General features: G+C 46.0%; 1 protein-coding gene across 2 annotated transcripts; it reads right to left on the reverse strand.

Annotated features, from left to right (window-relative positions):
- Nucleotides 1–312: 312 nt before the first annotated feature.
- Nucleotides 313–14,953, reverse strand: ZNF621 (zinc finger protein 621). Of its 2 annotated transcripts, none has more exons than XM_008709956.2 (5): nt 14,480–14,953; nt 13,681–13,766; nt 4,372–4,498; nt 3,691–3,795; nt 313–2,091 (listed from the first exon to the last, which is right to left on the reverse strand). In XM_008709956.2, the coding sequence occupies exons 2-5, from the start codon at nt 13,702–13,704 to the stop codon at nt 1,031–1,033; spliced, it is 1,317 nt and encodes a 438-aa protein (XP_008708178.2). In that variant the 5' UTR covers nt 13,705–13,766; nt 14,480–14,953; the 3' UTR covers nt 313–1,030. The 2 variants fall into 2 exon arrangements, with proteins under 2 accessions (XP_008708178.2, XP_008708180.2); XM_008709958.2 differs by lacking the exon at nt 14,480–14,953 and adding an exon at nt 13,911–14,470.
- Between the last annotated feature and the right edge of the window lie 404 nt (nt 14,954–15,357).

Below are 15,357 nucleotides of genomic sequence, written 5' to 3' on the forward strand. Positions count from 1 at the left end.
TAAAAGATCCCCATCGAGGTCAAAACTAAGAGCAACCCAAAATTCCACTTCACTGACCTACCACAGAAATTTAGCCACTGACCTACCACACAGCTCACTCTAATCCCAAAAAAATAATTTTGGAGACTTATTCAGATTTCCCCCAAGTTGGCTTAACACAGACGTTATTTCATTCGTAATTCACCAAATTCATATTTACGATTCATGCTATCTGGAGAACATAAAATGTAGAAGCCAATGCTTGCAAACAGAAACCAGAAACCAGAATGCCCACTGAGAAAAATGTACACAACACATGGAACAAAGATGAATACTTTGGTGTGTATTTACTTAGGAAACCAAAGTTAAAAAGAAACATCTAGATACCAAGAGCAAAACTAAAGGAAAACACACACACACACACACTTGTGTTTAAATGACTGCTATCAATCACATAAATGATTGTGATCACTGCATACATTAGTTTTTCACTGGTTATTTCACACGATCTTTTGCATAGACACAGGAGATCCTCAATGACCCATGCCAAGGGCAACAGGACTTCGACTGCGCTGATGGACCACCTTAGCCCACCAACCAAGCTGCATTAATTTCTGAGTATGCTGCTGGAAGCAGATTCCAGCGCTCCCCCCACACACAGCCAGTTCCTGTGTGCCTCTTTGGCTTCCCCCAAGCCGCCTGGCTCTAACCACAATGGCCCAGCACAGGGGAGGCCTCTCTCCCAGACACTCTAATGCAACCAAGTGTCCTGCCAGCACTTCTAACACCCGCACCCCCACACACACCTACAGTGCAGATACAGCCATGACTGTTCAAGCCTGAAAGAGACCAATGCAAAGGTCAGGTAGTTTCACTTTCTCGCTGGAAGAAAGTACATAAACACAGTCTTTCAATATTATATAGATTATAATGGAGTTTATGCTGAAACAATGGTAATGAGTGTAAAGTTAAAAAAAATATATACAAATGAAAGTCAAGTGAGGCTGAAGACCTGCTGGGCCTGAGAGCTAGAAAAGTGCTGAGATAAAGCTCAGGAGGCATGAGGAGAAGGGGCCAGAATAACTGGGAACGGCTTCACAGTGGGAGGAAGGCCCTGGAAGACACGCACTATTTGCACAGGTGAAGAAGGCGTTCCAGGGGCAGGCAGTAGCATGAACAAAGGCCCGGAGGCAGGAATGAGGACAGCATGTGGAAAGGTCAGTGAAGGCACGGCCATGGTGGGAGCAGAGCATGGGCCCTGGACAGGAACGGCAGCAAAGGCTGAGGAAGGGCACAGGGGACTCATCAGGGATGGCCCGAGAACCTTGGCGGCCTTCTTCTCCACAGGGTGCAATTTCTGGTGCTGGACAAAACTGCCATACCATTTGAACGCTTTCCCACACACCTTGCACTCATAGGGCTTCTCGCCGGTGTGGACTCTCTGATGCTGGATGGAAGCTATCTTCTGAGTGAAGGCCTTGCCACACTCCTTACACTGGTAGGGCTTCTCCCCCGTATGAATTCTCTGATGGACAATAAAAAGTGACCTACATCCAAAAGCTTTCCAACATTCCTTGCATTTATAGAGCTTCTCTCCAGTGTGCAATCTCTGATGCTGAAGATACGCTGCGCTTCTACGGAAGGCCTTCCCACACTCCTTACATTCGTACGGTTTCTCTCCAGTATGGATCCTCTGATGCTGAGTCAAGGCTGTGTTGGAGCTCAAACCCTTGCCGCACTCCTTACATTCATAGGGCCCTTCTCCAATGTGGTTCTTCTCGTGTACGATACAGTCGTAGCTGGACTTAAAAGCTTTGCCGCATTCCTTACATTTGAAGGGCTTTTCCCCAGTATGACTCATCTGGTGCCGAATCAGCTTGGAGTTATATCTGAAGATTTTCCCACATTCTTTACATTCGTAGAACTTCATTCCGCCCCGAAGTATCAGATTCGGATTCAGACTGAAAGTCTGCCATGTCGCCTTGCTTTTAAAGTCAAAGTGCTGGGAAACGTTTCTGAGAAGCCCTCCTCCAGGCGTTCTGGGCACCTCTGGCTCCTCAGAGGCTTCCTGCTTTATGGCTGGCTCCTCCTTCTTGATCCGGGACCCCCCACCTGCCCAAAGAAACCACAAGTGTTCCGAGTTATTGAGCTGGGAGAGGAAAAAGGATCCAGGGCTCCTGTTTTCTCTTGTAGAATGTGATTTCGAAAAATACACTCATGACGTGGCTACAGGCATCCACACAGGAGGATAAGAGAGAAAAACAAAAATGATAATCTACTAACTGGAGGGAGGATGACATTGGAAACAGAGCAGGAAGTGCCTCCTATGAGGAAAGCTGGGAAGTAGACTAAGGCAGGTGAAAGGAGCATGATGAGACCTTCCAGAATGGAAAGGAAAGAAGGCAGAAGGGGGAAAAAGACAAAACAGAATGGGAGAGGTAAGAGGATCAGCAAGAAATGGAAAACTTCTGAGAAAGAGAGAGAGAGAAAGAGACCCCACAAAGGAAGGAAATCTGTGTCCCTGGAGAGAAGAGACGGGCAGCTCTCGCACTAGCAGGGGTCTAGCAGGATGCAAACCAAACTCAAAAGCACTGCATCTCAACATCCCCACCTGTAAGCAAGGAAACCATCCTAAATTCTAAACAATGACCCCATGATCCTATTTTTAAATATTTCACATAGGGATGCCTGGGTGGCACTGTCGGTTGAGTGTCCGACTCCTTATTCCCACTCAGGTCTGATCTCTGGGTTGCGGGATCAAACCCCACATCAGGCTTCGCACTCAGCATGGAGTCTGCTTGAGGATTCTCTCTCCCTCTCCCTTTCATTCTCTCTCTCTAAAATAAATAAATAATTCTTCCACATAATCTACTGGGACAAAAGATTCTTCCAGAAAGTCAGCCGGAACACAAACTGAACTGGCATATTTCTGCTAAAAGAACTACAATTTACAAAATCACAGCACATATGGAAACTTTCTTCCAAAAGGAAGAAAACCCAAGGAATCAAGACCTCCCAGGACTGGCGAGCAGGCCCAGGGAAATCTTAGGATATGCATGTTGTGTGTGTGTGTGAGTGTGTGTGGGGGTGTGTGTGTGTGGGTAGGTGTGTGTGCATGTGTTTTCATGTGTGCTCATGTGTGTTGGTGTGTGTGTGCACACGTGTATGTGTGTGTGTGTGTGTCCGTCTGTGTGCTGGGTGCAGTGGTGGGGGAACAGTCCCTGCCTCTCCCTTTGTATATAAGACAAATATAATGTAGAGCTAAAGACTCTGGCATATAAAACTTTTAGGTGACTTCAACACTAAAAAGGCAAATTAAAGGCATTTATTTCATTGCTGAAGCCCTAAAAACAAAATTCATGGCTGTGGCACAAATAATCAGTCTGACCCACAGAATCATACTTTCCTCAGAGTATGGCCAAACCCCACTTCTTTGCATAAAACTGGCTTAAAATTAAGTATTTCCACTGGTAAGTGAGAAAAGAAGTGGTTTAAGAACTACTGGGTCGCAACTTTTCTGTGGGAGGTGAGTGGCCACACACTCCTGGGGACTGGTCTTCCCAGGCTCAGGGCTGGAAAAGGGCAGAGGTCACAGAGTGCACTGAGTATTGCCTTATAAACAACAGGGAGCCACGGCTTCTCTGCTGCAGAAGAAACATTTCTAATAAACTGGGAAGGCAAAACCAGAAACCACTAGCTTTTCTTACTCACCTGGACAGACGCCTCTCAAAACCTCTGCTTCCCAGGGATCTGGGCCCCATGGCGCTTCCCCTCTCTCCAGCTGGGACACCAGATCAGGTTTGGGGAATGGAAATGCTACTCCAGCAAGAAAAAGGAAAAACAAGTTGAGGGAAGACTTCCAGAGCTTTCCTGAGATTCACTCGGCCCACCTCACAACAGGCTGACAGGGGGAGGGAGGGAAGGAGGGATGGGATGAAATGCCAAGACCAGGTGAGCTATCAATGGGTTCTGAGGAAGAGCTCCAAACTATGCTCCAAGGCAAGGCCAAGGAGACAGACATTCTCCTCAGGAAGAAACTGCAATCTCACCCTGACCTAAAGAAAGAAATGCCCTCAGGAAGAACACAGGTACTGATATCCTGCGAGGGACCAACATCTCCAGAACACTGGCAGCATGGAGGAACAAAGGGTTCACGGAGGGCACCAGGAAGCATCCTCTCCCTCAGGGCCCAGAACCACACCCTTCCCTAGGACGTAGGGAAGTTTGATTTCAAAACCTGAGGGAACCAGGGATTTCCTCACTCAGCACATCCAGAGGCTGGTGACTGTAGAACTCACCTCTGCAGTCATCAAACCTAAGGACTTCTAGAAGCCCCAAAACATCTGAGGAAGATGTCAAACTATCACAAAGGACCACGGAGAGAGTCCTTACCTAGGGAAGCCACATTCGCATAATTCTCCAGCATCACCTCCCTGTACAGGGCCCTCTGTGTGAAGTCCAGGTTGGCCCACTGGTTCTGGGTGAAGTACACAGCCACGTCCTCAAAAGTCACTGGCTCCTGAAACAACAGGCTCAGACTCAAGCTCTAAGTGAGGGCAGGAGAGAGGTCTGAGCTGCAGGGAAGAGGGGGACCTGCCAGGGTCTGCAACCCTGAGCCTCCTGGAAGGTCTGCTCTAGAGAGAAGAGCACCCAGCACCCCAAAGGGGCAAGCCCTCAGCCAATATTCCCGCTTCCAAACGGAGAACCCCAACACTCTCCCATCTGCATGGCTCTGAGGCCCCAAACTGTCATCCCCATCTCACAGCCTGGCAGTTGGGGCTCTCTGCCTGGTCACTGCATCAAACCCCATGCTCCTGACTCTGGCCCTCTGGCACTTCCTACCCTTTTGTACACCACAATCCTGTCACCCTGTTTTCTATTCACCAGCCGCTACAGGCAGCTGCCACTCACTCTGTCTCCACCCATCCAGAGTACACACGCACACCCTGTTTGTTCCCTGCACCCAGCATCTCCCTAGTCTTCCCCAACATTTCCACTAATGCAGAGGAGCCACTCCTTAAAGATATTCCCAGCATTCTGCAAATTTCTTTTTATAGCTTCTTACCTTATCAGAAAGCTCTCCTGAAGGAAACCTGCAGCCTGCCTGTTCTGGCCTTTTCTCTGAATCACCTATCTTCAAAGTAAACCTGGGAACTATCCATCCTCCAGTCTTGAACTCCCATCCCACCTGCCAAAATGGGCCCCTCTCTGCCTTCCCCTGGAGACATTCATGTTCCCAAGCACGAAGGGAATTCATACTTGTTAATTAAGACCCTAGGCACCAAGTTCTTAGGTGGGTACCTTTAGGACATGTATTTCGTTTAATTTTTTTTTATGATTTGTTTGTTTATTTGAGAGAGAGTGCGTGCACACGCGCACACACGCGCACACACAAGCAAGAGGGGCAGAGGGGGAGAGAGAGAATCTCAGGTTGACTCCCTGCTAAGCACAGGACCCTGAGATCATGACCTGAGCTGAAATCAGGAGTCGAATGCTTAATTGAGCCACCCAGGCGCCCCTGTATTTCCTTTCATCTTAAAACATATATAGGAAGTAGGAATTATTACTCCCATTTTCACATGATGAAACTAGGGTTCAGAAAGATTAATTACTTTGCCCAAGACCACACAGACAGGAACTGGCTGAGCTGGGATTTCAGCCCAAATCCATCAAACGGCAAACCTGGGCTCTTCCCACACACCAAGCTGCCTCCCATACCGCGCTCACAAGCTTCCCCTAAAACATGGCTTGCCCTTGATCCTCATCATGACCTGGTGCTGTCCCACCTTTGAAGAACAGTTTCTCAAACTCCTAACTCCCAACAGCACCCGTCAATCCATCTTTACCATGCTCCCTCCAAGCCACAGGGACTCCCTCCCCGAGTGTGGACTGGGGGGTCAGTCAGCTCTTCCAAAACCTCACACACCACCCTGGGAGCCAGAGCATCTGAATCTTCCATGAGGCCCAAGAGCAATCCCTAACAGTGTCCACTGGTTACTTTCTCTGCTTCTATAGTTGGGAGGTAGAGACCAAAGAAACTAGATTCTCCATTGGAGGAAGTTTCACGACTTCTGTGCCTTCTCACCTTGGTGCTCCTGCCCTAGAGTCCACATCCTCGGAGATATTCAGTACCCTGTGCAGTCAGCCTTGTTCTTCCAGTCCCCAAAAATAAAAACACCTGCCAAGAGGGACTCAGCTAAGTCCCTAACTCTGTTTGCCACTGTCTCTCCGGGTAGCAGCCTTGCACTGGGGGCAGCACCGGGGCCAGGGAGAAGGGAAGGCCACTGTAATTGCTCTTGGCAGAAGCCTGAAAGAAATGTATCCCAAGGATAAATGCTGGCACTCACACTGCTCATGGCTCCTCAGATCCTTATGAGGGTGCCCTTTTATTTTTTTAGAGAAAGAGTAAAGAGCATGAGTGCGGGTTAGGAGGGAAGTCCAGAGGGGGAGAGAGAATCCTAAGCAGGCTCCATGTTCAGTGTGCAGCCCAACGCAGGGCTCGATCTCATGACCCTCAGATCACAACCTGAGCCAAAACCTAGAGTCAGACACTTAACCGACTGAGCCACCCAGGCGCCCCATGAGGGTGTCCTTTTAAAACAACAATTAGGGAACCCAGTTCAAAAGGAGACACTGAAAGAAAAAGAACAAATGTGGACACTCCTCGAAGCAAGAGCTGGCCTTTAAACTGGGCAATGACGAGGTCAAAAGGGTCCCCAAAATAATCTGAGCCAAAAAGAAATCCCAACACTAGACAGAACCACAAGGCGGTAAGGCCTCTGAGGACACCAACCACAGGATCACAGGTGAACCAAAGTTCACCTCCACTTAGAGCAAGTCAGACCTCACTTCCTCACGTCTCCAGGGCTGCTTTCACAACTTCCACCTCCTCCTCCTCCCAGCCTGCCGCCACCAATCTCTTCCTCCCCCACTGTCCCTCCCACCTGCCACCAAATATCCCCAGGGTTCCGGAGTCTGGAAAAAGGAAAACTCACTGCTTTAAGGTAGTTGGGTTGCGGAATACCTTTCTTTCTCCCATGGATGGTCCCCATGTACCTCACCCTATTTTTCTCCACAGCCTTTCTCATCATCCAACGAATTAGATTGTTCATTATCGATCTCCCTCCAGCAGAACGTAGGTCCACGAGGCAAGGACTCTGTTTTGTTCATAACCGGTTCGCTAATACATAGTCCAGTGCCTGGCAGATACTAGATGCTTAATATAAATTTTCTGAATGAATTTCAAAAATGATTTGACCATAAATAAATTTTTTTAAACTTAGGAAGAGGGTCAGAAAACACCAGCAAATACCACCCTGAGTAAAATACCACCCTGAGTAAAATGCCAGAGCACATCCACTCAAGTTGATGGCTGGTACTTTTTACCATAAGCGGAGATTCCCCTTTCTGCAAAAGACTAAAAAAGGAACATAAATGCAGGAAATGAGCCTAAACATCTTTGCTTGCAGATGAAATAACTATCTGCCTAAAAATATCCAAGAGCCAAGGGAATAGAAAATATTTAGAAGTGACAAAATAACTCATTAAGTTGGCTATATATAGGGTAAGTAAACCGGGCTCACTAGCTTTCCTAAATACCATAACAATTAGAAGATAAGATGGGGGGTGCCTGACTGGCTCAGTCAGTATAGCACGTGACTCTTGATGTCAGGGTTGTAAGTTCTGGCCCCCTGGTGAGTATAGAGATTACATAAAAATAAAATCTTAAAAAAAAAAAAAAAGAAGAAGAAGAAGATGGGAGGAAAGAGATGTCATTCATATACAAACAGCTAAGACTAGACCTAACAAAAATGTGCAAGACCAAGATGAAGACAATGGGAAGTAAATAAAGGAGAAACAGTGTTTCTGAGTGGGAAGAATCAAATTTGTAAACAATTATGTCCAATTGTGTCTAGGAATTCAAAAAAACCCCACACTCCCCCCGAAAAAGTCAACATCTGTGCAGAGAAAAGAGATCCTTTAAAGTCATCTGAGGGGCGCCTGGCTGGCTCAGTCCATAGAGCATGGGACTCTTGATTCAGAATTATGAGTTCAAGCCCCACAATGGACGTGGAGCCTACTTTTAAAAATAATAATAGGGATGCCTGGGTGGCTCAGCAGGTTAAGTGTCTACCTTTGGCTCAGGTCATGATCCCAGGGTCCTGGGATCGAGTCCCACACTGGGCTCCTTGCTTACCAGGGAGCCTGCTTCTCCCTCTGCCTGCCACTCCCCCTGCTTGTGCGCACATGTGTGTGCACTCTCTCTAATAAAATCTTTAAATAATAATAATAATAATAATAACAACAGTGTCACCCAGAAAAGTAAGTGTGGAAGACTACCCAAAATGTTTTGAAGAAAAGAAGTTTTGAAAGAAGAGCAGAAATTAAACCTTACATTGAAAAGCCAATACTTCAGGGGGTGCCTGGGTGGCTCATCTACCTTCGGCTTAGGTAATGATCTCAGGTTCCTGGGATCCAGCCCCACATCAGGCTCCCTGCTCAGCAGCGAGTCTACTTCTCCCTCTCCCTCTGTGATCTCTCTCGCTCCCATTCTCTCTCAAATAAATAAATAAAAATCTTTTAAAAAATAAAAAGAAGAAGAAGAAGAAAGTAAAATAAAATTAATGGGGAAATTTTAAGATACTTTAAGATTTTGGTCTTGAGTGTTTGTATGAAATTTTGAGGCCTTGATTTAAATCTTTCATTGTATTGTGATTTCCTTTTAGGTGTATTGCACTAAATAAAACTTGTCAAACACATCTTCCTTTTAAAAACTGAAAGAAAAAGAAAAATAGGGGGGCGCCTGGGTGGCTCAGTTGGTTAAGCATCTGCCTTCGGCTCAGATCATGGTCCCAGGGTACTGGGATTGAGCCTCAAGTTGGGCTCTCTGCTTCTCCCTCTACCACTCCCCACTGCTTGTGCTCTCTCTTTCTGTCAAAGAAATAAATAAAATCAAGAAAGAGAAAGAAAAGAAAGAAAGAAAGAGAGAGATATAAGAAAATGAGAAGGGATGCCTGGGTGGCTCAATCAGTTAAGCATCTGTTTTTGGCTCAGGTCATGATCCCTGATGGAATCAAGTCCTACATTAGGCTCCCTGCTCACCTGGGGGTCTGCTTCTCCCTCTGCTTGCCACTTACCCTGCTTGTGTGTGCGTGCTCGCTCTCTCTCTCTCTCTGACAAATAAAATCTTGGAAAAAAAAAACGAGAAAACAAGCCACCAACAGGGTGAAAATAGTTGAAAAGACCTATTTGATGAAGGACTTAACCAAAATATACAAAGAACTCTTAAATCTCAAAGATAACGAACAACCCCATTAAAACATGTGCCAAAGACCAGAAGAGACACCTCACAAAGAAGATATACAGATGGCACATAGGTATATGAAAAGACACTCTACATCATATGTCAACAGGAAAACGTACATTACAACACCGAGATACCACCAGAATGGCCAAAACCTAGAACACTGAAAACACCAAATGCTGATGAGGATGTGGAGCAACAGGAAATCTCTATTGCGAACTGGAATGCAAAACGGCACTCTGGCACTCCGGCCACTCTGGAAGAGTTTGGTAGTTTCTTACAAAACTAAACATACTCTTACCATATGATCCAGCAATTATGCTCCTTGGGATCTTCCCAAATGAGTTGAAAACTTATATCCTTATAAAAACCTACACACAGATGTTTATAACAGCTTTATTCATAACTGCCAAAACTTGGAAGCAACCAAGATATCCTTCAATAGAGTTGAGTGGATAAACTGTTGTACGTTCAGACTATGGAATGTTATTCAGCGGTAAAATGAATTATGCTATCAAGCTATAAGATGCATATAACCAAGTGAAAGAAACCAACGTGAAAAAGTTACATACTGTACGATTCCAACTACATAACAACACTATGAAGGCAGCTAAAAAAAAAAAAAAAAATCGATGGTTGCGAGGGAGACAGGGATGAATAGGTACAGCACACAGGATTTTTAGGACCATGAAAATACCATGTATGATACTATAATACTCTGTATGATTCTATAATGATGGATACATGTCATTATACATTTGTAACCCACAGAATGTTCAACACCAAGAATGAACCCTAATGTAAACTACAGACTTTGGGTGATCATGATATGTCAACGTAGGTTCATCAACAGTTAACAAAAGTACCACTCTGGTGGGGGAATGTTGATTATGGGGAAGGCTAAGAATAGCCAAAGCAATCTTGGGAAAGAAAAACAAAGCTGGAGGTATCACAATTCCATATTTCAAGATATACTACTAAGTTGTAGTAATCAAAACAGTATGGTACTGGCACAAAATAGACACACGGATCAATGGAATAGAAATAGAGAGTCCAGAAATAAATCCACACTTATATGGTCAATTAATCTGTGGCAAGGGATATACAACGGGGAAAAGACAGTCTCTTCAATAAATGGTGCTGAGAAAACTGGACAGCTATATGCAAAAGATTAAAACTGGACCACTTTCTTAAAGCATACACAGAAACTCAAAATAGGGTAAAGACCTAAAAGTGAGACCTGAAACCATAAAAATCCTTGGAGAGAACACAGTAATTTCTCTGACATCAGCCACAGCAATATTTTTCTAGATGTGTCCTCTAAAGCAAGGAAAACAAAAGCAAAACTAAACTATTGGAACTACACCAAAGTAAAAAGCTTTTGCACAGCAGGGGAAACCATCAACAAAAGGACAACCTACTGAATGGGAGAATATATTTACAAATAATATATCCAATAAGGAGTTAATATCCAACATATATAAAGAACTTACACAACTCAACACCAAAAAAAAAAAAAAACCCAAAAAACAAAACAAACAAACAAACAAACAAAAACAATCTGATTAAAAAGCGGGCAGAGGACTTGAATAGACATCTCTCCAAAGACCTACAGATGACCAACAGACACATAAGAAAAGATGCTCAACATCACTCATCATCCGGGAAATGCAAATCAAAACAACGAGGTATCACCTCACACTTGTCAGAATGGCTAAAATCAAAAAGACAGTAACACGTGTGGGTGAGGATGTGGAGAAAAAGGAACACATGCACACTGTTGGTGGGAATATAAACTGCTGCAGCCACTGCAGAAAACATGGAAGTTCCTCGAAAAATTAAAAACAGAATACCACGTGATCCAATAATTCCACTACTGGGTATTCACCCAAAGAAAACAGAAACACAAATTCAAAAAGATATATGTGTCCCTATGTTTAATGCAGCATTATTTAAATAGCCACGATATGGATTCAACCTAACCGTCCATCAATAGACAAATGGATATGGAAGATGTGAGATACACTCACAAACACATATGCACACACAGAAATATTCTGCAGCCATAAAAAAGGATGAGATTGTGTCATTTGGTTTTTGTTTGGTTGGGTTTTTTTTTAAGATTTTATTTATTTGAGAGAGAGAGAGTGCACGAGCACAAGTGAGGGGGAGAGGGAGAAGCAGACTCCTTGCTGAGCAGAGAGCCCAAGGCAGGGCTCGATCCCAGGACCCTGAGATCATGACCTGAGCCAAAGGCAGATGCTTAACCAACTGAGCCACCCAGGTGCCCAGAGATTGTCATTTGTAACAACATGGATGGACCTAAAGGGTACTAATGCTAATGAAATAAGTCAGACTGAGAAAGACAAACACCATATAATTTCATTCATATGTGGAATCTAAAAAAGAATAAACAAAAAGCAGAATCGGATCGGTAAATACAGAGAACTGATGGTTACAGGGAGTGGGGGAGAACGAGTAAAATGGGTGAAGGGGAGAGGGACAAACAGGTTTCCAGTTATGGAATGAATAAATCATAGAAATAAAAGGTACAGCATAAGGAATATAGTGAATGACATCATAACAGTGTTACAGGGTGAAAGATGGTAATCATGCTTATGGTGGGAGTAGCATAATGTATAAACTTATCAAATCACTATGTTACACTTCAACTAATGTAACACTATGTGTCAACTACACTCAAATTTAAAAAAATTTTAGGGGTGCCTGGCTGGCTAGTCTGTAGAGCATGTGACTCCTGATCTCCGGTTCAGGAGTTTAAGCCCCATGTTGGGGGGAGAGTTTACTTAATAAACAAAAATTAAAAAAATAAACGATAAGGGGGAAGGCTATACATGGCTGGAGGCAGGGTATGTATGGAAACACTGTGCTTTCTATTCCATTTTATTATGAACCCAAACGTCTCTGAAAATGAAGCCTTTAAAAAAAAAAAGGACAACATTTATCTCTTATCTGGACTACAATATGCTTCTGACTCACACCCTTCTAAATCAATTCACCACTGGGGCTGGAAAAATCTTTTTTCTTTTTTTTTTTTTTAATCTCTACACCCAACTTGGGGTCACAGGGCTTGACCTCACAACGCTGAGATCAAGAGTCACATGTTCTACCAACTGAGCCAGCCAAAGTCTGCTGGAAAATCTTTTTAATACATATAACCAACCACGTCACCTACCCTGCTTAATAATCCTTCAGGGCCTTCCCACTGAACTCGGAATAGAAATCAAAGTCTTTACAGTGTCCTACAAGACATGTGCCTACTTCTCCCACCTCACAGTGAACTACTTTCTCTGACCTCTCCCTGTTTCTACAGCACAAATCTTTCTCCCCAACTGTAGGGCCTCTGCATTTGCCATCCTTCTCTCTGGAAAGTTCCTCTTTAGCTCTCTCTTCAGTGCTTCCCAAAACTGTTTCTAGCTCATTCTTGGGATCTCAACCCCATGCTACTACCTCCATGAGGGCGTCCCTGACCACCACCTTGAGAGGGAGTTTCTTCAAGGCTTCTCAGATTTGAAAAGGTATGGGCATAAGAATCACCTGAAGAGGGGCACCTGGGCGGCTCAGTCGGTTAGACGTCTGCCTTTTGGCTCAGGTCATCATCCGGGGCTCCTGCGATCGAGCCGACCGCAGGCTCCCTGCTCAGTGGGGGATCTGCTTCTCCCTCTGCCCCTCCCCTTGCTCGTGCTCTCTCGCCCTCTCTCTCTCTCAAATAAATAAAATCTTAAAAATAAAATCACCTGAAGAGCTTGTTAAAACAGATTCCTGGCCCCACTCACCCTCCTCTCCAGTCTGATTCTGGGTCTAGGGTAGCGCCCAAGAATTTGCAATGCTAATGACCTCCCAGGTGATATGGATGCTGCCCACCTGCAGACCACGCTTTTGAGAAGCACTGTACTTTAGCATGTAATTAACCTACTAGTTTGTTTACAGACTACTTTGCTAAAGGTACCTTCCAAGAGAAAAGGAAACTTGTCTGCATTACCCAGTACTATGTACCTAGCACTTACAAAGTGCATAGGGAAAGGACAATGCCGGTCTCCATGGGATACCTCTACAACTGGTGGAACAGTTTCTTCAATACAGAATTTCTTTGATCTCAGTAGGCTACTTTTATTCGAAGAACATGATCTGGATTTCCACATCCGGAGAGAATTTCTTACCATGGGTGCCTCTTTTCCCACTTAAACCTACACATCCACCCTCATCATTCTCATACACACAGCTCTTTATCTTCCTCCACCACTATTTATAGCCATAGCTGTGGAGATAAACTTAAGGGAGAAATCAGAGCGTAGCCAAGTCAGGCCTTCTTGGTCCTTTCCTGATTACCTGATAGCTAACTTACTTTTAAAAGACTGAAAGGAAGCTCAGCTCACCTGAGACCAAGATGTTTGAAGCATGGCTGATGTCCCCTGGCTTCGTGCACTGTCTTCTTGATTTGGAAAAGCAAGAACCTTAGGAGCTAAGAGAAGAAGAGCTATGAGCACAATGCACCCTGTCCTACAACACCCACAGCCACCTATAGCCTTCCCAGTCTCCTCATTTCCAGCACTGGTAGGAGACTCTCTCAGACCCCCCTCCCCCTGTGAATGATGGCCCCAACAACCTCATGAACTGCTCTGCCTGGTCCTCAAGACAATCTTCCATCTGCCTGCTCAGTCCAAGACTGTTCCTGAGCCCATTCACACGAGGCGGACTGAGGGATCCAAGACGAATCCTATCCCTACAGTGTTGGGTCTGAACAAACCTAAAAGCGCGCTTACAGGAACCATGACGTTGACCCAAAAACTGGGCCAATGGAAAGGAAGGACAGAGATGGCAAGATGCGGGATTAACAGTAAAATACTCTGTGTTCCAGTGGGTGATGCTGACCGGAGACCCGACCCGGATCTCCACCCAGAGAATCAGAGACCCCAAACAGAAACGTCGGTAGTGGGCGCGGGAAGCTGTTGGGCCAAGTTCTTTAGGACAGAAAAGAGGATCACGCCTCGGCGGGCAGGGAGCTGGACCAGGGCTCTAGAAGGCCCGCGCAGCCACCTCGGGCGGCTTCTGTGAGGCCCAGGCGACCGAGCTCCGAGTCAGGGAGGGGGGTGAGCCGACACTGGGCCCGCGTTCAGGGGAGGCGGGGCGCTGACGAGCCGCCAGGGAAAGCGAGGAAGCCGACGCCGGGCGGACCTTGCACGTAGAACTCGCTGGAACCCACGCTCTCCCACTCCGAACACCGAAAAGCTGGTAGAGGCCGGCCGAGGCGGAAGCGAGCGAGAGCGCCCAACGCCCCTCTAGGCCGCACGGAGGCAGCTCATCTCTGTGGTCCCCGCGGCCCGGCCCACGTGACTCGGCCCGCCGAGCGGAAGAGGCGGGGTTGTGGTCTGGCCGCTGCAGGCGTGTGGTGCCTCCCCCGCCCTCAGCTGCAGCAGTTGCAACTTCCCAGGGTCTGGCGCTCTGCGGCTCTAGACCCAGGTGGGGCTTCAGTTAACGGAATGCGCGTCAGCGGTAGGTCGCCTTTATTCCGAGGGTGACCGAGCTGTGCTGGTGTGGGCAGAATAGCTCCTGGTGTTTCACCTCTTGGAGGCCCAAGCCATCCAGGACACTCCTTGGGTCCCAGGCTGGGCCGCCCATAGGAAAACTGTTTCCATCCGCCCGTGTAAAATCGTCTCCTTTCCTTTTTTTTTTTTTTTTTTTTTTTTTTTTTTAATTTATTTGACAGAAAGAGAGACAGCCAGCGAGAAAGGGAACACAGGCAGGGGGAGTGAAAGAGGAAGAAGCAAGCTCCCAGTGGAGGAGCCCGATATGGGGCTCGATCCTAGGACTCGGATCAGCCCTGAGCCGAAGGCAGACGCTTAATGACTGAGCCACCCAGGCACCCCAAGCTGTCTCCTTTCCTAGGACCTGCACGTGCTGGAGTGCCTATTGGGACAGACTCATTTAGCTACCAAAATAATGGTAATTAAAGTTGCCAGGCATCCTGTATATACAGGACGTGTCCTACGTTAGATGATTTTGTTCTGTATTGACTTAAATGCCCTCTGCTTAGTTTTTCCCAATAAATTTAC

This window comes from Ursus maritimus, unplaced genomic scaffold, assembly GCF_017311325.1.
Source record: "Ursus maritimus isolate PB19 unplaced genomic scaffold, ASM1731132v1 scaffold_20, whole genome shotgun sequence".
Lineage (NCBI taxonomy): Eukaryota > Metazoa > Chordata > Mammalia > Carnivora > Ursidae > Ursus > Ursus maritimus.